Source organism: Teleopsis dalmanni, chromosome 2 (genome assembly GCF_002237135.1).
Source record: "Teleopsis dalmanni isolate 2A chromosome 2, ASM223713v2, whole genome shotgun sequence".
Lineage (NCBI taxonomy): Eukaryota > Metazoa > Arthropoda > Insecta > Diptera > Diopsidae > Teleopsis > Teleopsis dalmanni.
Genome location: NC_051847.1, coordinates 159,968,747 through 159,993,609, shown reverse-complemented (window position 1 = coordinate 159,993,609; position 24,863 = coordinate 159,968,747). Strand labels below are relative to the sequence as shown.

The following is a 24,863-nucleotide window of genomic DNA, read 5'->3' as shown; positions in this document are numbered from 1 at the left end:
ATCTGCAAAAACTAACATATGGTTTCCGTTAAGGAAGAGTGCGTTGAAGCGACGGCTCAGGACGACAGATAAGACAGGGCGCCAGCACCAATTTCAAAATAGCTTTTTTTTAAGTTGATCTTAATTGCTATCAAACTATATATAAGGGTTATATAATACCTTTTGTATTATACTATACGTATATTTTGTAAGCAGTAAACTTTAAGGTTGTGATATATTAGATCGTATTGACCAGTGCGCTGTAACCAGCGGCGCTGATATAAAGTAGTTTTCATGATTATTTATAATCATATCACTTTTCTCATTTCTTACTCTTGTTTTTTAGTAATCTTGATAATATTTAGAGAAGAGAAGAGCTTTCTCATACACTCTGTATTTAAGTCAGTATTGAACGTTTTCTACTCTATTTAACTTGAAGGGTTTATTTGTGAAAATGGGCATTTCCCGCTACATCACATTTTTTAAAAAAAAATATATAGAAATATTTGTAAAATTACTCATACGCCCGGGTATTTTCTTGAAAAAACTAGAAAGTTTTTTTCTGTAGGAAAATAAGAACGAAATATTCCTCTGAAAAAATATTCTTAAGATAATATCAAAAATTATTAGGCCTGATATAAAAAAGTCGGTTTAATTTTTATAGTATTTTTCGTTATAGTCTTATCCGTCCTACAACCATCTGCGGTGTCTCCTCCGTTAATATATTCTACAAGATACATTAAATAGATTTAAAATAGAAATTTTAATAAATATAAAAAGGAGTCAATCAATCAAATAATTATGTCATATTTAGTCTCAAAAATAAAATCGTTCCAATGTTTTTTAACTACATACATTTATTAATTCAATTTCTAAGAATATTAACATAAATTCAATAGTTTAGATTAGAAGTACTACATGGTGAGAATTTTTATGCATAGGATTTATGCGTTGATCGAAAGTTTTTCCATTGAAAATAAATTCGGTATAAGGATTAGTACTCAGAATCTGAAAATCATTTAGTTTACCAATTTTTTGTGAGAATAATGAAGTAAAAATGGCTGTAACAGCTTTTGGACGCTTTGTGCGTAGATCTGGATTTATATCATCTAAACCAATTCCTTGGGAGAGTTCACGTGTCAATTCTATTGTATATTTTGTAACCATATTCCCAAATCCATTTCGTTCATAGTCAGGCAATGTCGCCAGAAACATAAGTTCACATAGACTATCGATTTTGAACATGCTAAACACATCGACTTTTCCATCGACCTCTATCATGAAATCCATTAAGGCTTGAGCCTGTATACTGTGAGTACTTTCATTGCGAAATTTTATAAAAAATGGCTCCTCATTATTATCTGGTAAGAACTAGCAAAGATAATTAAAGTACTTGATTAAATATGTCTTTATTTAATGTGGTTTTACTTACTTGTATTTTATTAAATGCAACTGATACAATTTTTCCACTCGTAGCCTCAACTACCACTAATGAAACTCCATCTTCTGCTGTGATGCGACAAAGTTCACGTAATTCCAAACGGGATTGCCGATTTTCTGGTAAATTTATTTCACAACCATTACAAACAGATTCATTTAAAAAGAATGAGGCATCAAGTATCTGAGAAAATATCACAAAATATATAGTTGGAAATATAAGCAGATTGAACTTCAAATAATATGTATACACTCTAACATAAACAATTTATTAAAAGTAACATTCAAAAGCATACTTAGTGATAAAATAGTTTATTTTGTTCTGACTTTAAAAATTAAAATTAAATAAAAATGATAAACTTGTGTTATTATGACGATAGTGATGATAATAATACTGGTTTATTAGTTAGGCTCAGGCTTTTATGTGCTGCGACCAGCTTGATCTATTATGCACCCCTTTGTAATTAGACATTTAGTATTTCCAGGAATCGAACCAGCTCCTTCGGAAAGAGTTTTTGAAGGATTTCGTCCTCTAATTGGTATGCATCTAAAATTTTATTTCTTCTCTGGCCAAGTGTAGCACAGTTGGTGATCAGATGTTCCATAGATCTTCATCATAACAAAATCCGCAAATATTTGTGTCGGATATACCTATTTTGTGTACCTTCTGCTCAAAAAGTACTTGGATTTTGTAAATAAAACACACAAATTTAAATTTTATTCCAAATTTATTTTTTCTCCTTCTAAATATGCTCCTTCTGAAGCGATACACATATGCCAACGCTTAACCCAATCTTCCATACACTTTTCGTAGGCCCGTGAAGGTATGGCTTTTAGTTCCTTCAGCGAATTCTCTTTTACCGATTCAATCGACTCAAAACGCTTACCACGGAGGTGCAATTTGAGTTTCGGGAACAGGAAAAAGTCGCACGGATCCAGATCTGGCGAATATGGTGCCTGAGCGTGACAGTGGTGCCGTGTTTGGTCAAAAAATCGCGTACAACAATAATTTTCCATAGTAAAAATCGCTAAATACACTTGAGGTAATCTCACATTAACAGCTGCTGTAAACAAACTAATTGACAGATGGCCAATATAACAAAAAAAAAATTTTTTTGAAAAAAGTCAATTACTTAAGGAGTAGTTAACAAACAACAAAATCCTTTTTGAGCAGAAGATATGTTATGATGATAAATCAGCAGTTATATTATGCTATTGTCTATGATGAGTAGTTATTATTATCGTTGGACTTTTGAACTTAAAAAAGACGAAATTATCTTTCTGCTCAGATTTTTATTCAAAATCTATTCACATTAAAAGGCAATTATGCCTTTAAATAATAAGTGTACAGAATAAACTAAATTTTTCTGTTAAAAATATATTATATATTAAATTTCTTTAAATATATCCAAATAGAAAAATTTAAGTGAATAAAATTTAAGCATTCGTGAGTGCATTCAATTTATGACGTCCGAATATCTGGAGCTATGAACAAAAAATTTCAAACAATTTTAGAATGAGGCAAATACTCAAAAATACAAAATATATGATATGAAAAATTAATATATACGTATGGGCAACTAATTTACTATGCAGTGACGACTACTTACATGCAGTAACGACTACTTACATGCAGTGACGACTACTTACATGCAGTGACGACTGCTCTAAGGTGCGGAGGTGTGCGGCCCACACCCTAATATAATTTGCAAATTGTCAAATAATATATATAAATTTATTAAATATCTTTACATCGAGAATTCATATTATTACATTTTCATATATATATTTTTAAAGATCAAAGTTTTAGCAAAAACAATTAAATATAATTGTCTATGAAAACTCGATTAATTCGCTTCTCTTAGCTATTATAGTCGTTAGTTGTGCTCATAAGTTTGCAGCTCACACCGCAAAACATTTCTATCATATTTCGTCTTTCCTCTTTAAGCAATTGCATTCATAAATTTCTGTCATAAGTGTGCACAAAAGTAGAATGAACAAAATAATGTGCTTAATATATGAAAAATAGAGATTGGGTATTGTATGGGAGTACCTGGTAGCACATTTATGCGTTGCAAGTGTGTTGCATTGTGTTCTCAATATATATATATAACTGACTAAATTGCATGAATTCCGATATGTTACACACAAAAGACAAAAAACAAACAAACAAAAACTAATTTCTAATCGTGGTTACATTTTTTCTTAACAGTCAATTTACTATATATAATGCATATCGTCTTTATAATGGAACTGTGATTTTCTTTTATTAAGTAATTTTATAGCTTAATTGTATTTTCAATAATGCTATGAAATTACAGTACAGTTAATATAAAAAGCCTTTATCGTGATTATTAAATTAGTTATACTTATCTACATGCAATTCTAGTTTAATGCAATTAGCCAAACATGAACCTTACTTTAAAGTTACGTATTTAAACAATTAATTTATTAATACTTACATTTAAAGCTTCCTCTAATTTATCTTGTGTTAAAGATCTTATCTCGAATTTATCTAAAAATATAAAAACCTCATTATTCGATTTAAATTTATAATTGTATATTAAATATAATAAATTCTTAAACCAATACGTTTTTAAACATTTACTTTAATTTAAAATAAACGTACTTACCATTATTAACTTTAGCCCAAAGTCTTCCGTTATTAGGTCTCATAGTTCTAAACTGAAAAAAGAATCAGATATAGCAATTAAATGTTTTTAATATAAATCTTTGAGCACAGTTGCTAAGTCGTTCATTCACCAATAAACATCAAACAGAACTATTTCACATAAATATTTTGGATTCTAAAATCTCAAAATTTTTCCCCACATTCGTATTATTTATTGCTATGTTTATGAAAGAGCGCTAGAAAATGCTAGACATAAGATACTCTCACTGATTAGCAACATTTTGAGATACCTGCTATACACTTTACAATTTAATCAATTAAGATTTTGTTATCATCGCTTTCACATAATACTCTATAGTCAGCCGTGCCGCTGATAATAACAAAAAGTTTCTCTGATTTCGATAATAAAGATTCAATGTAAGAAAAAATATAAAAAAATAATATATATAATAATTATGTGAAAGGTACTGCCCAATATTATATTAGTTAATCGTTCGAACTGAGCTTATTGCTGTTCTCTAAATTATATAATATGCAAAAGGGTGGAATCAAGTTAAGTATTTAGAATAAGTTGGGAAAATTAGAATACATTGCTTTCATTTACCATATTTGCGTTCATTTAGTAACGTGAGACTTAAAGTCAACCTTTTCAAATATAAATCTATGAGAAGTAAATTGCACATCTGTAAAAATAAAAGATATTTTGAGAAAATTAACGTTTTGGCAATATCGTATATCGCTATAATTCAGCTTTTAAAAGAGCTGTAAAAGTTTATCATTTGCATTTTATATTTTTATAATTTCTTTTTATAAATCGATATTATTAAATATATTCAAAACTATATTCAACATTTAAATATTAACAATTTTTTCAATGTATTCAGTATTTAGTTTAAAAGAATGAACTTTCCATTAAATTATATTGAAAGTGTTTAGACGTATCTGGTAAATCGATCAAGTAATAAAATAATTTCTCGGCAGTGTTCAAATATTGAACTGCGAAAACAGCAGATTTTTGTTTATTTCTATTTTAGTTTTTTAACAGTCTTTTTCGTTTACCTTAGCATATGATCGGATGTTTGTCGGTATCCATACAAAATTTATTCTAGTTTAAATCGTTGAAGTGTAAAATATTTTATGCTTATTAAGAAAACATTTTTAAAACAAAAATCGATATACCTTATTTTTAATAAATAATTGACAAAACAAATGTGCTATAAATTATAAATAAGAAAAACCAGTTTACAATTACATATTTTAAATTAAAAAATTATTTTATTATTAAAAATGCTTAACATGAAAATTAAAACATAATCCCTAACAATATTTTATATATATTGAATATATTTAACCTGTAGATTAGTGCACGAATGGCGCCTCTTTGAGAGAGCGTGACTTCAACTCGTAGATACAATCAAAAAATACAAACAGATTGTCAACAATATTTTAATATTGAAAATAGAATCGATTTTCAAATTTACTAATTTAAGGATAGTACTTTTATACAGACATTTTATTATAAATGTTTGGTAAATAACACATTAAAAGTAATCATTTTAATTGCAAAAGAAACGAAAAATCAAATTTAAAACAAATTTATTATAAAAAACAAATATGTACGCTGATGTATAATTTAATACAATTTAACTTAATAATATTTTTCTATAATCAAATACTAAAAAATAATTAATAATGGCAAACGTATAAAGAAACATGGATACAGCCATATAATAAACATTTTTTTTCTTATTTCTATATTGCATTGGATAATATAAATGTAGCATGAAATAGATGCATACTAATTTCCCCAGTGTTTACACTCCGACGATTATTTTATACTTCTTGTGTGGTGAAAGGAATATTGACGTTAGATGTCGTGTTAATCGCGTATTACACATTTTTTGTCAAACTTTTTATTATCGCTCTCTATTACACATCAAAACAGTCGTCATCATGAAATTTTGCATGTGAGTCAACAAAAATCCGATTGTATATAAAAAATACAAGCAAGTTTGAGGAAAAAAATAATAATTATAACAATAATTAATGATCTACATATTTTATAATATTAAATATTTGATTCTCAGCTTTCCTTTTTTTCTAGTAAATTTTAATTTCGTTAAAATCGCTGATTGACGTTTGATAATTGTGACTAAACACAATATTTTTTCTTGCAAATTAAATCTTAATAAGGATTAAAATCATTTTAAATGTTAATATGTATAATTAAATTTTTTTTGTAATTGCTCAGAACAATTTCAAATTTTTTTGATCACTTACCTATGTGACTTCAGTGTTATATTTGACGTTTATTTATATATTTTATTATAATATAAAATGTTGAAATAAATACATATAATGTAATATTTATAGTAAATAGTAAATGCATATAACACATTTATAGTAAAAACATTATGTTTAACAAATATTCTCTCACTTCGGTAGAATGCAGCTAATTTAAATTATTGATATCTTTTAACTAATATCGCGCCTTGCCCTGATTGTGTTTTAAGTAGTTAGCGGAAACGTCAAAGTAAAATACATTCGTGTAAATTGAAGCATAAAAATTATTTGACAACTCTTATTAAACTCGTCATTATTAAAAACAACAACAAATGTAAACAATGAATGTCAGTGTCAAATGTTAAAAATATTCTGATAATATCATTAGTTAGGAACATGAAATTATAAAATGGTTTCTAAAAGAGAAACTTAATATAAAAAAACATAATTTAAACGAATACAATAATATATGTAAGGAGAAGATTATATTCTCTATTATATTAAAGGTCTACAAACAATTAATAGATGTAATAAATTGTAAAGCATCACAAACCTTAATTTGTACCAAGAACGTTTAATAACTTCATCTATTAAGAATTCATACGAAAAGTTGCCTTGGTTACCTCAGTCGTATTTTGCTGTACACAAAAAAACAACCCAACTAAAAAAATTTAAGAACATGTTGAAATTAATAAGAATGCTCGTCGATTGGTTGCTGCCGGTTTTCTTCAGTTTCATTAGACCTTTGATCAAATGGTTTCTACGATCATTCACGCGTCTATCCGAAATACAAAGAATCGTTTACGGTGCACCAGCTGGAGCTGTGCGCACTATACGCGTTGAAAACTGCTTACAGCAATCAAGAAACCAACTTATTCAAGAGACAATAAACGAATTTAATACTATAGTTGAAAATTGCAGTGATGAGGAATTTGAACAAATGCCTGCTAGAATGGTTAGTATTGTTAGCAGAACGAAGAATATTAAACCATCAAGTCATCCTGATTTTGGTCACCTACTCGGTAGATGTGTAGAACAAATTTGGAGTTATAGACGATTAGTGTACACAGTAGATCACTTACGCGCTATACCTTATGATTCGAACAATTTGCAACATGAAGAAATGCTACTTGAATTATGGAACTATTTAATGCCAAATGAACCACTCACAGGTAGAATATCCAAACAATGGCAAGATATTGGATTTCAAGTGAGAATGATTAAATTTATTATTATAAAAATATCTTAATTTATATTGAAAATATCTTCAATTGCAGGGTGATGATCCAAAAACAGACTTTCGTGGTATGGGCATACTTGGTTTAGAAAATCTTTTATATTTAGCGAGGGAATATAATAATACAGCACGGCATATTTTGTCGCATTCAATGCACCCAACAAGTGGTTACACATTTGCTATAGTTGGGATTAATCTTACTTATATGGCTTTTAATTTACTTAAGGATGAAGAGGCCAAAACACATTTTTACAACAATGCTGAGTCTTTTAAACAACCTTGCTCACTAGAACATTTTAATAAATTCTATTCTTATTTATTTTTTGAATTTGATCATTACTGGATAGATTCTAATCCAACTAACATTATGGATTTTCGTTCAATATTTCAGTCATTTGAAGTTATAATTATGGAAGCTCTCCATGATAAAAATTGCTTATTTAAAAGCAATTTAATTGTTGAGGATATATAAAAATATTAAGATATATAAGGGTATAAATATAATTAGTAATTTATGCGATAAGAGGTTACTTCGAATTTAAATATATTTTGAATAAATTTGATATTTTTCTAATAGGGGCATAAATAAATTATTGTATACTTAAGTCTTTTATGACAATGAGTTTTAATAGGACCATATTTATTATTTTATACTGTTTTAATCATAAAATCTTACTTTACACATAATTATTTTTTAACAGTTTAAATACGTACTGTTCTTTAAATTTTGCAAAAAAAAAAACTATCATTTGTTGAAATATTTATGGTAAGCAGTTTATTATAAATATCCTTACACTTTGTAGACTGTAATTTATTTAATAACTATGATGTGAAAAATTATTGTCTGAAAATTATATATTTTATGACATTATAATTTATTTTTTATTTTATCCTAACTCAAAATATACGAATACATTATAATATACATTTACGACTTCCAATTATTATATATTTTTAATATTTGGTAATAAAAAAAAAACAATTAGTTTTTATATTAATATAAAGTTTAGCTAAATAAAAACTATTAGGTTTTACACATATATATAAAAACCTTGGCTTATATGAAAATTATTAGTTTTTATATTAGGTTAGTTTCTAGCTGATGAATAGACACGTTATAGACCAGTTTGTAAAATCCGTACTATCAAACCACCGGCGATGACCTTATATTTCATGAAGTGTTTAGATTTCACATACAAAAAAATTTTATTTAAATATATATATATATATATATATATGTACAAGAATATAATACATACATATATATTAATATCATATGTGTATTGTATATAATATATATAAATATATATAATTTATATAATATCATATATAAATATTATTAAATGGGAATGAGATTCTCTTAATTCATTCTGATGGTTTATTGAATATATTCAAAACTCCTATATTTGTTATAAATACTGTCTCAGAAATGGAACTTGAAACAGTTGCCTAGTACAAATCTACATAGCGAAGATTTCTAGTACTTGATCAAACATTAAGGTTCATTGGTAATTAGAAAACTGGAATTCATGTGCCATTACCATTACCCCTATGCCATTCGATTTACTCAACGCTGATAGCTTGATAATTTATATTACTAATTAGATGGTAATAAAAAATACTATAAGTTAATGTTCTTTATTCATACGTTGCTTATACCTACAGCGTTGTTTCTTTACCACCACTCCGATACATGTAACTTCTTTATCTGTACACACATGAACATTTACTGAATACCTCCAACTTTTATAGAAGCAGACGCGTTTATTCTGCAAGTAAACCTGAAGTCCGATCATTATCTGATGGGCAATCACCTAATTTCTTCGTCAGTCTGCAAGAACTGTCTTTACTAAATTGAGGCCAAGATAAAGATACTAAAAAGTTATTTATGACTTATAAATATGTCTGTCACTAATGTGTTCTCTAACTGCAGCTCTACTCCATATTATGCCATATATTTGTTGTCGTGCCCAAATGCACACTACTCTATTTATGGCAACGACAATTGAGATAGTAATTTTCAAAAATACTCTTATTCTTCAACATATCGCTCGACCTATGCCATCATTTGATAATGGCAGAGTGTCATCAAAGAAAATTAGACTTCTACTCACAGTTTTCTACAAGTTTTTGTCCTTAAAGAATAATAAATTTTTTGGCGAAAAACATACTGCTTTCTGTTTAGTCTACGCAATTTTTAAAGATTACAGTATTTTTCTCCAGTAAAAACCTAAATTCGTATTGTATACTTACCTCTATAGGTATTATTAATTGATCAAATTATATGTACCAACCATTTAAATTTGCGATTTAAATTTGTTTTTATTCGTAACTAGATTAGCAGAGTTTTTGAATGCTTAATTTTATATTTACGTAAATATATTGTATGTTTATATGTGCTTAAAATGTATTTATGTTGTAATGCATACGCATATGTTACGCACAATAAATGCTGAGAAATTTGTATATATTGTTGTATATTATTAAGGTATTTAAGTGATTAATTATATATATATATATATATATATATGCAGTGACTTCAAATTATTAAAAAAAGAAATGCTTTCGTTTTTTATACATAAGAAGTAATTAACATTAAAAACAATTTAACGTATACATTTTATATTATTAAATTGTTAATTAAATTAAACATAAGATATTGCGGCTTTTCATCAAATTAAATTATCAAATAAATATCAGTACATATTAAAATTATTAAAAAATAGTAATTAAAATTATCAAAAACAATAATACAAATAGGTAGTAATAAAATCACAATAATTCACTTTAGGAATGATTAAGTAAAAAGCATGATTTATATATATACATGTATATATATAAAACACAAGCAAATGCTAAATTTCAAATGCAAATACAAAGACAATTATAATTATGTCAGTCAGTTACGAGAGATGATACCAAATTTAGTGCGCATACGTATTCAAATATCATCATTTTTGTTTAATTTATAGTATATCAAATAAATTCAATTACTAATATATATCTATGCCTGGTATATAAAATATTATTTGTTAACAAAACTAGCAATTCTTTCGATTTTAAAATTAATTTTATAAAATAAACTTTGAAATTCATGATCATCATTATCATGTTGCTTATTTATTCTTTATATATATTAAACTAAATATTATGCACTGCATTTACCTTTTATTTAAAAATATTTTCTTTATGCAATATAGTAAAAATCGGTCAAATGGTAAAAAAATGCATTTCTAACGATAGAACTTAACCTCCGCTTCTACACAGTCTTTCATTAATTCATCTAATTCGTCTAAATCATTAGAAGTATCATGATCTACAAGATATTTAGTGACTTCACTAATGCAAGAAGTTTCTAGATTCCTAAGATCATCCACTGCAGTAGGTTTACGCTGTGCGTGTAAATAATGCAATAAAGTGACATCTCTATCAGCAGAGACTTTAGTTAAAGGTGAAATTTTTGGATTTGGGGCAAAGACAAAGGGCTTAAATACAGATTGATTAACATTTGGTGTACAAGTGAACCAATGAGTGGATATGCCTTTTGAAGTCAGCAACGAAACATTAGATGCGAGGGAAGTATCTGCACTTTTAGCCGCACGTAAAGTTTCGAACATATTTAACAATTCGAAAGATCCATCACTGGATGGTTCATTTTCGTCCCATGTTACTTCTGAAGAGGCATCAAAAACTGCAGCAAAATTTAATTCACCCTACAAATATAATTTTTAAATAACACAAGCTTATATAATATCCAATAAATGTACTTACTTCGCCATTCCACACACCTAATGTTTTTAAAGCATCATTTAATTCTGCACTGGATTTATTTATTGTTGTAGTAACGGCTAAGCTTTTACTACTTATACGATAAAATGTTGTTATATGTTGTGCTGCCCATAATTTGACAGCGCAACTCACTACCCAAACGTTTACGGGATCACATATTACAAAATTCATCTTTGCATCGTTAGAAGCATGATTTTCCACTAATGAGCCAATTCGTTCAACTGCTTCGCCTGCATCTTTTGACGTAGCTAACGCATACCTAAATTAAAAACAAAATAATTAATAATTTATAAAACTTATTTATGCATTTTAAAGTGACAGCACAATTGATACCTATTTCTTTCTTATCGATGATTTAACAGGTCATGAGAATTGCCTTGATAATTGTTTGACCATCAAAGTGGTCAAAAGTAAGACATGACTTACCATAGCATCAATATTTATGCTAAAATTTTTAAAATAACTGACTGGAGGTAATATGAAGAGCACACATGACACACTACACGTACGGCATAACCCGTCTATAATGAGAAAGTAACAGAGCAACTGATCAGCCTTGCTCGCACCTCACTGTACACTACAAATGAGTTACTAACGGGAAAATATCTTATAGTCAGGCGTTAGGAAATACTTTTACCAACCTCTTGTCTTAGAAAGTCATAGAAGGAATAGGAAAATGTAAATCATGTACTCTACCATTGTCACGTCACATACGCGCCAAAAGACAGTTACGCACCTTAGGGTATTAATTTATATATGTTACATAGTTTTATTTTTTTTATTATTAATACTCAAAATGAATTAATTTAATAGTATAGAATAGGAAAATTAAGTAGAACAATAGGAGCCAGAATGGATGAAAATGTTGAATCTAATCTGAGAGCAAATGAAAAAATCTTGCTATTATAATTTATTAGCGATAATGTAGACATAAATGAATAGCGGGTAAATTTTTGTATGCTCTTGAATATAAAAACATATGGACGAATATAACAGTGAATATAACTGTTAAGCATATTGCGAATTCGTGCACAAGACAGTGTTATATATAGATTATATAATGAATATGAGGTCCTAAACAAATATATACTTTCAAGTATAATTATTTCAATACATGTATATTTCCTATGGAACAGTATTGGTCAACTTATATTGCAATCAAAAGAAATCTAAGTAGAAGAGGTTATATGTGTTAACTAATACTGTAGCTGAAAAAGGTATGTTTACAATGCAATAACTTATATAAGTTAATATTAGTGAAAAATTTTTATTTAATTTGTTTTCACCTAACAACATCCGTAGATAGTAAATTCCCACTGTTTTTTTCTGGTTCATTTGTGGTCCACGTCACTGCCACACACACACTACGCTCATTTGCACCTATGTCTCCACCCCAAATGTTCGTACTTGGTCGTTGTAAAATTAATCGTAATGTTTCACTACTAACTTCTGGCGTTGCTCCACCGTCAGACTAAAATATTTCATTTTAATACATTGATTTAAAAAAACTTGAAATTAATGCCTTACGCTTCCTTCTACAGCTGTACTCGCTTCGTAATATTGTACCTCGCACGACGCAGCATCACCCGATGATAAAGCATTTTCAAAATTACGTCCCAAAACTGTAGTCCCTTCCTCACAATATGGTGGTACGACAACAAAGCAGTCACTAGATGAGCTCATCTTTTACGATTTATAGAAAATGTCTGTTTTCTTTCTCCTTTCGTATGTTTTAAAAGCCGCAGACAATGGTAATTGATTTTTCCAGCTGTTCTGGATTTAATAAATTTTTCACAAATTACGCGTCTCACGAAAACAATTGTTCCTTTTCAAATAAATTATTTTGTATTTTTAATAAACACAGTTCAATAAATTGATTATTTTTATTTTAATTTTTATTAATCTACAATACAATTTGAGACACTCGCATACAAGAAAGCTCTTCTCTATAAATCCGCAATTGAAACGAGACTAAGGAGAAAGAGAAAAAGTAATATTTTCCTTTTTAACGAACGAAGTATTTTCATTTTTTTTGTCGATTGCTTCGATAAATATTTTGCTTGTTTAAACGATTGCGCTGAGTGTTATCGTACCTCTGCCAAAAATGATCAGTTTGAAAAAATGTTTTTTTAATTCTTTCATATGCATTATATAATTATTAGTAGTGAAGTTTTTAATTAAATTTAATTAATTATTTTAATTAAAATTAAAGCAAATTAAAATGGAAATATATTCTTGAAGGTATACGATATGATATCATACCGGCATATCGAATATGTTGCAGTTGTTGTTGTTATTTTTTGCGATTTCTCAAGTTGCTGACCGATTGTTGCAGTTGTTCGTTGATTTGTATTTATTGTTGTAATGTATGATTTTGCACCGCAGTGCGTATTAAAGTAAATATCAATTTAGGCTGGAAATTAAATTAATGTTTTAAATAATTTGTATCAATTCAACAAATAATTGTAACAATTATAAAAGTCTATGAAAATATAAGATAAAAAAAAAATTCTGCTAATAATATTATATTCTTTTTTGTAACCAAAAATATTATATAATTTGTTTAAACGTAATAATTGGTAAATTTAAATATAATACAAAATTATAATTTTTAATATTTATTATTTATAATTAAACAAATTATATTTTATCTTTGATAGTCATCTTCAGGGAAACTAACAAAATATACAAATTATAGCGGAAAATATAAAGAAAATCATACAATATATATAATAATAATAATAACAACAAAAACCAACAACGCAAAAAGAGAATAAAAATTATAAAATACATACAGTCACCGTCTGATTGGTGTTTATTGACAATACAATGAATAAAATGGATTACCTTAATATTTTAGAAGTCAATTTACCACCTAGTGTTTAAAAAGCGCTGCTGGATTCTTTAACATACCGCTTAAATTGTTCAAGAATGACTAATGTATCATACTGCAAAACAACTGGACCATCCCCCACAATTAGCGGACCTCATTGAACATTAATGGGAACATCTGAACAGGCAAATTGGTAAAAGGGACATCACTAGCATAGACTCTCTGAAATCTGTGTTGTTGCATTAAATCTGTATTGTTGTTTTTAGCATTAATTTTTAACCGTTGTTCTTTTTCAATTTGAAGCTGAATTCTTATAAAATATTTTCGCAAATTACAAACACTTGAAATAAAAAGGTTTCATATCTTTGTAATTTATTAAAACATAAACATTTAAACAGTTCTTGAGTTAATTTTAATTATTTAACGTTAAAATTAACGTTAATTTTAGATTAAGCAGAATAATTTAGGTTAAGTTTTCGATTTTAAAAGGAATAATAATTTCTATATAAATTCTGTATAAATGATGGTCGAATTGAAGAAAATGTAATATATGATTTATATAGTTTTGAAAGAATACGTAATCCTTTATGATATGTGCTATTGAAAGTAGTGTAGAGGAGTAGACAGAAACGACAAGACGGGTAAAATGTGTTTGTTTATATGTGAGGTTGATAGTCCTAGCCTGACTCTTATGAATTATTGTTAATCTATTCAGTTACATGTTAGTTAGATTTATAGTTCTTCGTTGTCAGTAGATTTTCATTTATACTGTTGTTATTGTACTAGTCTACAAGCTTGTAATCATAATTTTGGCAATAAGTATAGTATTTACATATATTAAAACAAAATACCAAGTTTTTGTAATACCAAATTTTGTTCTTATTTAGTTATATATATATATATAGTTTTAATTGAGCTCAATTTTTGAAACTTTTCGATTTATTTTACTTGAACTTCACTGCATTTTTAATATCTAACTTGATTACTTTCATCGCGTTGCCAAGATGGGAAAATGAAGTAGTGCTGCTATTAAAATGTGATTAACTAACATTTTATAATTGTTATCATCTTTATGGTTATGGTTAATCGATATACATCTCGTATATTTAGGTAAGTGCTAAATTTAGTCGTGAAGTAAATTATTATTTAAAACTTCGATTTTAATCTTTAAGGTTAAAAATGATTTATATCATGTCATACCGTTTCTAAACTTTTAGTACAATATATCTTAAAGCTGACAATTATTGTTATTGTTCATTACTGTTTCACACTGACAACAAAAATCCATTACAATAATAGATATATAAGGCTATGTTTAATAATTTAATAATAGGACTTCCACTTATATATTTATAGCAGCAAGATAGTAGAAAACAATAAATGCCCGTTTTACAGATGACACGAAGCTCCTAGGGCTTAAAATATATTATGACAGCAAAATTTTAAAGTTATTTCAAGAAATTTTAGACAAAGGTAGCACTATTTTGGACATAGAGACAAAGTTACTTTAGTTGGGCAATTTATTTAGTGGTTAAATCGGTGATATAGAAAGTACATTTGTGGAGAAAACAGGTATTTGAATATAAGACTTCTAGTCAGTACCTGACAAAAAGTAGATAAAATATTGTATATCTATTAAAAACAAATAAACCCGCCATTAAAAAATTTTTATTTATATTTAATTTTCATTTCATTATTATAAACTAAACTTGTCTATTGATGAAAATCTATTGATGGTAAATCCATTAGTACAACAAAATATAATTTTATATCACGTTTTTTTATAATTTTAAAATTATTTAGTATTTAATCCATCTAAAATTTCATGAATGCAAAATTAATGACAAACAAAGATATTTTAAATATAATATACATATATTTACATATTAATTTTAAAATCACTACAAAATATTACAGTTGCATAAATTTATTATTCAGCATTGATATATAATATACACACAAACATCGCACATTTAAAAATTTTAGATAGTTTATCAACTATTACATTCAATATTAAAACTACTATTAAAAATTACATTAATATAAAAATTACTTATCATCTATGTATATACAAATAATAGACAATTTCCTTACAAACATTAACTATAAATTCTTAACTATACATTACTATAAATTCCTTTAAAGTAAAACACAAAAAACAAGAGTTAGAAGTCTACCAAATTTAAATGTAATATTAGAAATAGTTTTTAATTAAAAATATTAATATATATTAATTATAAATATAAATATTAATTGGTTTTCTTAATTTTTTGCAATTTTTGTCACTTTATAATTTGTTACATTGAATATGATTTTCAGTGAAATTCCGTTTTAACCCTCAACTGCCCATTGTATTAAATATGATACAAACCATTTTAAATGTCTAATACACTCTGTCATTTAATTTTAAGATAAAATTGATATTTATTCTTATATTTTGTTAAACGAATTTTCATGTTCAAATACAAATATTAAATAAATAAAATTTTTTCTTTCTTAGAGAATTGCTTTTAGTTTTTATTTTAAATTTATTGTATAAACGAGTTTAACTCTTGGCAGGGCACGAGTTTAAGTTAGTCTGTGAATATGGATATTTAAACAAATGACGTCATGAAAAGTAAAGCAGCACTTAAAGTACACATTGGGAATATACGGGTTATATGAACCAAATGTTTAATATATGTCTATGCACTGGCCTTAATTGAACGAGTACAATTTTTGCTGGACAGAGCATTTAATCTTTAAGAATTTCAACTGGAGGCTTGTTTGAGAATATGAAAATATGGTCTAAAAGAATACACTGATTTGATATAGTGTGCAATCAATACTTAACATCAGTGATGCTGCTTCCTTTGATTTCGGACACGAAAATAATGATCCGCAGATACAATGCAGAGCGAAGACTGTACTAATCGTGGTGACATTGGGGTGTCCACTGATTGCCATCATTTAAATACTCAATAAAATTTTGAAATTCGATTTCGATACATAATCATATATAAATAAATACATAAATTTACATCGAGTCATATCCTTAAATAAAAAAAACATTAATTAATATTATACATAACATCGTTTATTCTCTATATTATATAGAAAATAGACGTGTTTTTAACTTGATGTTAATTAATTTGAGTGTGTAACTCAATTGTATAAATTTTAAGACAAACGGTCAAATATTTACTTGAAAGATTCAGTATATCAAAACCCCTATTAATAATAATATAAAATCAATGCAAAATTATATAAATCAACTCTAAATGATTTTTTCATCAAATAAAAAGTTGAGCAGTCAAAGGTTAATTTGGGTTTACAAATATACTTTGTATTTCGCCTAAGATTCTTTCCGTAACTTACCAAATTTCTTTTTTTTTTATATCGGAAATCTATTTCGATTCAGGAACTTCTTTTTTAAAATACCGTTCTTTTTCCACAACCGTTGTTATACGAGAGGCTTTGAAAACTTCTTGTGCACTGTCAATACGTATTGAAAAGTCTTTTAATATAAATTTGAAATCCTCAACTAAAATTTCCTTTTTGCATTGTATTTTGTTAGCAAGTGTATCACTTAATGCACATCCATTCACTTCATTAATTTTAAATTCTCTCTCCTCAAATACGCTGTCAGGTTTCCACACTATTCCAATTTCTTTGCCACCATTTGGGTTATAAAAGAAAGCAGCGAAATCCGAATAACCCTCCTGATGAAACAATTGAATTTAAAAACTATTTTACACTATATAATATGATTTCTATGATTTACCCTTAATTTTTGAACTGCAGCTTTTACAAAATTGGTATCCGCTAATGGTAAACGCCAGTTTGGTTTGCCCATTGCAGTAAAAGGAGAACCGAAATCTGTGGCCATTGTGTTAGGAACCATATCTGGTTTAAGTTGAATAATTAAATTATAACCCTGATTAGAAGCCGTAAATAGTTTAGATGGTTTGATAAATATTTCATCAATAGACAAAAGTGATGATTCTATAATAGCCAAAGCTTGACGGGCTAAAATCGTTACACGTGCCAACACATTTGCATTCGGCTTTGTACTGGTGGACCAAAGATATCCATAATGTTTTTGATCGTAAGCAGTTATTATACATAATGAGGGAAATTTCTCACGGGTTGCATGAAATTGATACTCAATTTCTGATATTTTATTTTCTAAAAAATAAAATTCACAAAGATTTTACTTGATATATAAACGAATAAAACTTATACCCTTACCGTCTAGTGCATTATTGAAATTCAATAAAAATAATTCTGCGTTCCAATCCGTATGAGCTAGTAAATGCAAATATCTAATAAAACCCATTTGAGCCGACGTTATTACTTGAGGGGAATTGGTCCGTGTAAACTGGGAAGCAATCAATAATTCAGTACACTCTTCAGGCCATAGGCCATCATCTATTAATTGTGAATGCAACCAACGTTTAGCAATCATAACTGTTGCTCCAAAAGTAGGATGTGATTGATAAAGTGCATGTAATGCACCAGTCACTTTCGGCAGAATGTAGTGTCGCTTTTCCAACGCTACACTTGACTCACTATCAGTGTATTGCGTTATACCACGTTCATTTATCTCTTTTTTCAATAAAGCAATTTCTTTTGGGTGTGCAATTTCAATTTTAAAACAATAACCTTCCTTCAATATCAGTATTCCATCATATGTAACTTCTGTGCGCAGTTTATGCTTTTCTTGCAGTAATCTAGCAATTTCAATGTAAAATGCTACTTTCGCAGCACGTAAAGCAGTTAATTCACTCGGCCATTTACCGCTTGAACCTAGAACGTTACTAAATGTTAACAAATTCATTTTAAAATATAATTTTGAGCTTACTTAGCTGTATAACACCACATTGCATATGTTGCGCAAACAATTTATCACCTATATACCGTGCTTGTGGAAGAATTGGCACCGATTCGCAATAACGAAAAACTGGTGATGTTCCTGCTATATACACAATTTCCAAAGGCAATTCGTTTAATCCTTGTAGTTTACGTGCCAAATCATTAAAAACACGTATTACTCTTAAGGATAGAGCTTCCGCGTCTGTATCTTGCTCTACTCGGTATCTTTCATTCACTTTATCAGTTTTAAAAGCAGATGTCAGTTTATAAACAATATCCAATTCACCAGCTATATAACCAAAATCCTTCTCTTCTAATTGAAAATGATATTGTAGTAGATATTTAACAATTGTTTGTACTATGAGTCGTTTTTTTAATTGCGTATCAGAGGTTGAAGCCCAAACTACAGATTCAGTAATGGTACCATCTTGAAAACGACGAAGTTTTGCCTCATCACCCCAAAATTTTCTGAACTCTTCAGCTTCCTCAGCAATTGTTTCTGGTCCTTTATCAAGCACCTCAAATGCATGATCTGGATCAAGAATAATACCTAAATGTAAATGTTTTGGAGTGGGTTGTGGTTTCTCATCTACTTCCCAACCTTGTGTCAATTGTTCTAAAGGTAAGAATGATTTAACACGTTTTCCTAAGCCTTTCCGCAATAAACTGAAATAATGAATACAGTAAGGTTAATAAAAATAAATTATTAACTTAAATTAAAAATAAGTGTATTTTTATTTTACCAATATTATATATATATTTATGTTATTATTTATTTAATTATTTAAAAGTTATTATACAGATTTTCTTTATATGAAGACTGCAATAAAATAAAACAAAATATCCACTTCAAATGAGAACAACCGATAAACAAATATTTTATAAAAGGATGTATAATTCAATAATAAGACCCATTCCTAAATATACGACAATCTAGTCACTTCTATAGATAAATTAAACAATCTTTGTTTGAGTTTGTCTTTAAACTGATTTTTATTGTTCTTTAAATGGTGATAAGAAAATCTTTATTCAGTAGAACTTAGTGAAAAAAGCATTCCCACGAAAACTGCCAACTTGCAGTTTATTCCGTCAGAATACATTGTATTTGAGTAGTATTTATGAGGTAGTCATATGATATGTGTTGCACTGAGGTGCTACATATGACTGTATATACTATATCACTAAGAAAAAGAATATAGTATTAATATAGTCAGTCTAGATCAATTAAATAATATAACGATAACGGTATGAATTCTAATATCTCTAAGTTAAACTAAAGTTGATTACCCACACAATATCATTCGACGTTTATGAAGTAGATTAAAAACAACTTAAATTGCTTACTACTATTTCCAATTTAATAATCAAAAATGAAAAATATAACGCCATATCGCTATAATAAAGTGATATGATGAAGAATATAATGGGCAACTAATTATTGAAATCGCAAGAAACATGGAAATCTGCTGAAGTATGTTATTCAATCCATAAAACTTATTTCGTTACAGTACAAATCTCGATAAACATTAGCTATTGTTTTAGGACAGGTTTGGCTGCATCTCAATTTTCTAAAAAGTAGGACATATTTCTAAATAAAAGTAAATAAGCATAACATAGAAGATGTCGTAGTACTTTCGACGTCCTTCTCATAGTTACGAAAAAATCATTGAAAGGAATATTCTCCCATTTACCTAACCAACAAATTTACTGCAAGACTGGTATTTCTACGGAACATTTCAGTGAGATTGCTAGTTTTGTTTATTTGTTTATTTATTTCTACGGAACATTTCAGTGAGATTGCTAGTTTTGTTTATTTAGATTTTATTAAATTTACAGATGTCTACCAATTGTATTCAAATGCTCAATGTAGGAAGCTTTCAATACCTGTTTGCGTCAAACTAACGACATGACAAGCTTTTTTTAGATGCTTCGGATGAATAATTGTCTGCTATATTTCAGAAAATCAGATAAGAGAAATATCTTGGTCCCAGATGTGTAGCAGTCAAAATTTGTAGATAGATAGATGTAAATAGATGTTACTTGGAATGTTCTGAACTATTTTAAAGTAACTTATCTATCTGATATATAGTTTATATACATTTCTATACAACATATCAACTTTAAACCAAGTTATAGGTTTTCTGATAGTAACAACTTTTAGCCGTTTTTTAGTTTAAAGCTGTCAGTGTACATAGACGTAATAACTGTCAATAATTTAAGAAAAATTTCCTTAACATTATTTACTAAAGTATTTGTCATACTTGTTTAATGTTTAACTGCGTATAAATTGCTTTACTAACTTAAATGCATATAAATTGCAAAGTAAACTTTTTATATCACCCAATCATGCAGTTAGTGCTCAACTTAGCTCAAATAGTCGAAATGTAAACTAACAGCAAAAGAATGAGTAGCTGTGAAAGGTACCATGAATGGAAAAAGAAAGAAAGAACATAGAAAAATATAAGTATTATTAAAATCGAATGAAGGAAATATTTTTGTAAAAAATCTCCCATAAAATATTTACAATATATATTTTAAATACTACCTTGTTATTACTTTCAGCAGTTGCACATAAGAATTTCCAGTATAATTTAGCTTCAGCTGTGGCGGCGCATGCATTTCAAGGATTTGTTGTACAGTATCATCATTATTTATTCTAATAAATATAATAATAATATGTATATAATATATATATATATGAACAACTTACTTAAGAATATGATCAAACTGTGTGTAAATTGGAGACTTGGTCATAAAAATGAAATGAAAACTATTCAATCTCATGTCATTTAGCATATCTACAGCTAATTTGGCTTCAGAACGCACATGTTTATACATTTCCAACGATAAGTTAGCACAAATATTATAGAAACCTGTCGCATCAACAAAAACAACATCATAATATGTATGAAACTGTTCCAAGGAAGGTTGATTAACTGTTTTGTTTTCTGGTGGACAAATAGAAATACCCTTATTATCTTCATCCCAATTGCTGTGAGCTATAAAATCAAAATTAATGTTTTTTATTTAAAGTATCAAGTTTATAATTATTACCTAATTGATTCCATACTGTGCGTGCTACTTGATAACTGCTCATATTGGCATGAAGTTTAGAATGTTTAAATAGATATACTATAAACATTGCCAGTATATGTGTAGAAAAACCGCTAAACCCTGTATTTAATTGGCGTTGTTGTATCCAAACTTTTAAAAGTATCAAACCATCCTGAAAGTTCAACCGTTCAGTAAAAATTTCATTCAGCAATTGCTGATTTCTTTGCATAGTTAAATCGAAAAGAACATTAGCATTATAACCTGGTGTCGCCAAACCTACTGAGGCTTCGCTTTCGATTTCACCAAATATTTTACTCTGAACATTATTAGTCCATGGCACAAAACGGCTTAATTTAAAAGACGTTTCAGCACCGGCAACAAAAACACGAATTATAACTTTGCTAGCCAATTTTTCATCTAAATAAGTTGGAGTTATTTCGAGCACAGACTTATGTGGATTATTGGAATAATAATTATATTTTAGATGATTAACATTGAGATTTCCAAAGTATTTACTTTTAAGCATTTGATTAACCAAGTATGTTAGATAGTAGGCTCTCTTTTGTTCATATACAAAGTTTAAACAATTTTCTCTTTGGAAGCACTCAGCCGGCATTTGCACACACACATCTGCAACCAATTTAGAGCCTAACCAACTTCTTGTAGCAAACGAACCAATAAAATAAGGTTCTACATTTGGTTTTATAAATTGAAAATAAAATTTTTTTTGCTTTTCTATTCCGAGTTCTGTAGAGGAAAAAGGAAATTTAAGTATACTCCTTTGTAACCATAACATTTCGTCACAATTTTGTTTCTCAGGCATAGATACCAGATCCTTTGCAAATTGCTTAAAATTTTCCAACCATTTATTGGCAAATGTTTGATATTTGTCTTTTATTTTTATTTCGGTTAACATTTCCTTTACTTGTAATCGAAATAAATTAGAATGAAATAGATTTCGGGTGTCTTTAAGTTCATTTATTTCCTCCACTGTAGGCGCCTTTAACTTTTCATTCTTCACTTTCGTTTTAATTTTTTTACCAGTTGATTCCTGATCACTCGTTGCTAATTTCCTCTTTTTAGCCTGCATTTTAACACTGGAATTATCAACTTCAACCACAGCCTCGCTCTTTAAAGCGCCATTCTGCTTCTTGAGTTTATTACTCTTCTTTAAAGTTAGCTATTAAAAAGAATAATATTGAATTTAGTTTGAATTTTTATTTTAACTTATATTACCTTTTCACCTGTAACCTTTTTTACTTTTACCATCTTATTTATGTTATATTTAATTTTAAAGCCGTTTGTATTTTGAATTATCAACTTAACAAATCACACGTGCATATCACACATGTGTGCGTTTTGTTATTGTAATAAAATGTCATTTTAAAGTGTTTCAGTGGAACAATAAAAATACGTACTAAAGTCAAAGAAGATAAAGAAAAGAAACTGAGACTTTCTCGACGTTGGCTTTGGCATGGATGCACCTTTAAGTATATTTTTTGACTTTAATGCTCCAATAGAACACGTGTCACTCAAAAATTAACATGCAAAGCAAGAACAAAATTCGTAAAAAAACCCATTTTCCTGAAAGTACTTAAAAAATAAGCCTTTCACACTATAATAGTGCCAAATCTTAAAACTGATCTATTGTGAAAGATTTTTGGAAAAAAATAGACAACTTCAGTCAGCTGTTTATTATTTACAAATGTTGCGAGCGTTAATGAGTAAATTTAAATATTTTGAAAAATTAATTTGGTTAATAAAATATTTGTAGGTGACTGTTAAGTTAGTAATTGTAAAAACTCATTCGTTAAAATGAATAAATATAAAACACAATTATTAAAAAAAAATTATTTTTCATCAAGAGAAATAAAACAGTGTTATACGGCGTTTACATTGGCCGAAAATGGCTCATTTTGGTCAAAAATCGAAAATGAGTATCGAATGGCTCATTCTTGCATATAAAATTTCAAGCACAAAAATGAGCAATTTTCTCACATTCTGTATGACGTTCGAATGCATTCCACATACGTTCCAAATGCAAAGGAATCCATTGAACATACCCTAAATGAAAGCTCTTCATGGCATTTTGACAGTTTGAAAAAGCTGTTTTGACATATTTACAAAAAAAGGTAAAAAAATGTTTGGTGGTTGCATTTTCTTTAAAACGATGCACCAATTTTTGGAACTTCTACTTCCCAAAAATAAATAAATCGAATCTAGAAACAAGTTTTCAGTTTATATTGTAAGGTTTGAAGGCATATTTAACCTTCATGCAACATTTTTTTGGCACAGGCCAAAAATCAAATCAACATGCAAGTTGAAAAATTAGATGTTGAAATGAGAACAAATGAAATAGAACGAATGTAAACACTTTCAAATGGCTCATTCAAAATGAGCCATTTTCGGCCAATGTAAACGCCGTATTAAATACTGATCATTAAGCATTAACTAGCAATGTTAAAAGTGAAAATTATATAAAGGAATTTCTTTTATGTTCTCATATTGCTTGAATGTGTTTTTTATATAAAATTCAACCGCAAATTTGTTTGAAATTTGCTTGCCAAATATTTATTAGTTTAAGCAGTGATACCAAATTATTTTGAAGCTCCAAAACTTATTCTATTTGACCATTCATGTGAAATGAATACATCTAATAAAGCAATAGTGAAATGGATCAAAGAACATAATATATATTTTGTTAAGTGAACTAAAGCATGATATAGATGATGCTATATATATGCACACCACGTATGCAGACCAAG

General features: G+C 28.0%; 4 protein-coding genes across 6 annotated transcripts; 1 reads left to right on the top strand and 3 right to left on the bottom strand.

The window, feature by feature from the left end:
* Positions 1–816: 816 nt before the first annotated feature.
* Positions 817–4,828, bottom strand: LOC119685384. Its single transcript, XM_038099647.1, has 5 exons — positions 4,653–4,828; positions 4,050–4,101; positions 3,879–3,931; positions 1,412–1,600; positions 817–1,350 (listed from the first exon to the last, which is right to left on the bottom strand). Exons 1-5 carry the CDS (start codon positions 4,665–4,667, stop codon positions 880–882), a joined length of 780 nt encoding a protein of 259 aa, XP_037955575.1. The 5' UTR covers positions 4,668–4,828; the 3' UTR covers positions 817–879.
* A 1,756-nt stretch (positions 4,829–6,584) lies between these two features.
* LOC119685851 (ELMO domain-containing protein 2) lies at positions 6,585–8,297 on the top strand. The gene is made up of 2 exons (XM_038100247.1): positions 6,585–7,541; positions 7,609–8,297. The coding sequence occupies exons 1-2, from the start codon at positions 7,011–7,013 to the stop codon at positions 8,038–8,040; spliced, it is 963 nt and encodes a 320-aa protein (XP_037956175.1). The 5' UTR covers positions 6,585–7,010; the 3' UTR covers positions 8,041–8,297.
* Positions 8,298–10,323: 2,026 nt separating this feature from the next.
* LOC119685850 (secernin-1) lies at positions 10,324–13,325 on the bottom strand. Its single transcript, XM_038100246.1, has 4 exons — positions 12,885–13,325; positions 12,644–12,828; positions 11,340–11,616; positions 10,324–11,281 (listed from the first exon to the last, which is right to left on the bottom strand). Exons 1-4 carry the CDS (start codon positions 13,038–13,040, stop codon positions 10,802–10,804), a joined length of 1,098 nt encoding a protein of 365 aa, XP_037956174.1. The 5' UTR covers positions 13,041–13,325; the 3' UTR covers positions 10,324–10,801.
* A 39-nt stretch (positions 13,326–13,364) lies between these two features.
* On the bottom strand, positions 13,365–23,453 carry LOC119685849 (nucleolar protein 6). Of its 3 annotated transcripts, XR_005252831.1 has the most exons (10): positions 23,335–23,453; positions 22,099–23,278; positions 21,755–22,043; positions 21,590–21,700; positions 19,034–19,710; positions 18,421–18,978; positions 17,954–18,357; positions 17,548–17,891; positions 13,620–13,770; positions 13,365–13,452 (listed from the first exon to the last, which is right to left on the bottom strand). XR_005252831.1 is itself a non-coding variant. In XM_038100244.1 (9 exons), exons 1-8 carry the CDS (start codon positions 23,365–23,367, stop codon positions 17,577–17,579), a joined length of 3,567 nt encoding a protein of 1,188 aa, XP_037956172.1. In that variant the 5' UTR covers positions 23,368–23,453; the 3' UTR covers positions 13,534–13,770; positions 17,548–17,576. The 3 variants fall into 3 exon arrangements, 2 of the variants coding, with proteins under 2 accessions (XP_037956172.1, XP_037956173.1); XM_038100244.1 differs by lacking the exon at positions 13,365–13,452 and having other exon boundaries at positions 13,534–13,770; XM_038100245.1 differs by lacking the exon at positions 13,365–13,452 and having other exon boundaries at positions 13,534–13,770; positions 22,099–23,266.
* Between the last annotated feature and the right edge of the window lie 1,410 nt (positions 23,454–24,863).

Coding starts and splice junctions, on each gene's coding strand:
- LOC119685384 (XM_038099647.1), bottom strand. Junction 3,932..4,049: donor TTGGGCTAAAGTTAATAATG/GTAAGTACGTTT, acceptor TTATATTTTTAG/ATAAATTCGAGATAAGATCT. Junction 1,601..3,878: donor AATTAGAGGAAGCTTTAAAT/GTAAGTATTAAT, acceptor ATATTTTCTCAG/ATACTTGATGCCTCATTCTT.
- LOC119685851 (XM_038100247.1), top strand. CDS start 7,011: ATGTTGAAATTAATAAGAATGCTCGTCGATTGGTTGCTGCCGGTTTTC. Junction 7,542..7,608: donor GGCAAGATATTGGATTTCAA/GTGAGAATGATT, acceptor CTTCAATTGCAG/GGTGATGATCCAAAAACAGA.
- LOC119685850 (XM_038100246.1), bottom strand. CDS start 13,040: ATGAGCTCATCTAGTGACTGCTTTGTTGTCGTACCACCATATTGTGAG. Junction 12,829..12,884: donor GTACAGCTGTAGAAGGAAGC/GTAAGGCATTAA, acceptor GAAATATTTTAG/TCTGACGGTGGAGCAACGCC. Junction 11,282..11,339: donor TAGGTGTGTGGAATGGCGAA/GTAAGTACATTT, acceptor TTATATTTGTAG/GGTGAATTAAATTTTGCTGC.
- LOC119685849 (XM_038100244.1), bottom strand. CDS start 23,367: ATGGTAAAAGTAAAAAAGGTTACAGGTGAAAAG. Junction 23,279..23,334: donor AAAAGGTTACAGGTGAAAAG/GTAATATAAGTT, acceptor TCTTTTTAATAG/CTAACTTTAAAGAAGAGTAA. Junction 17,892..17,953: donor CTGCAGTTCAAAAATTAAGG/GTAAATCATAGA, acceptor TTGTTTCATCAG/GAGGGTTATTCGGATTTCGC.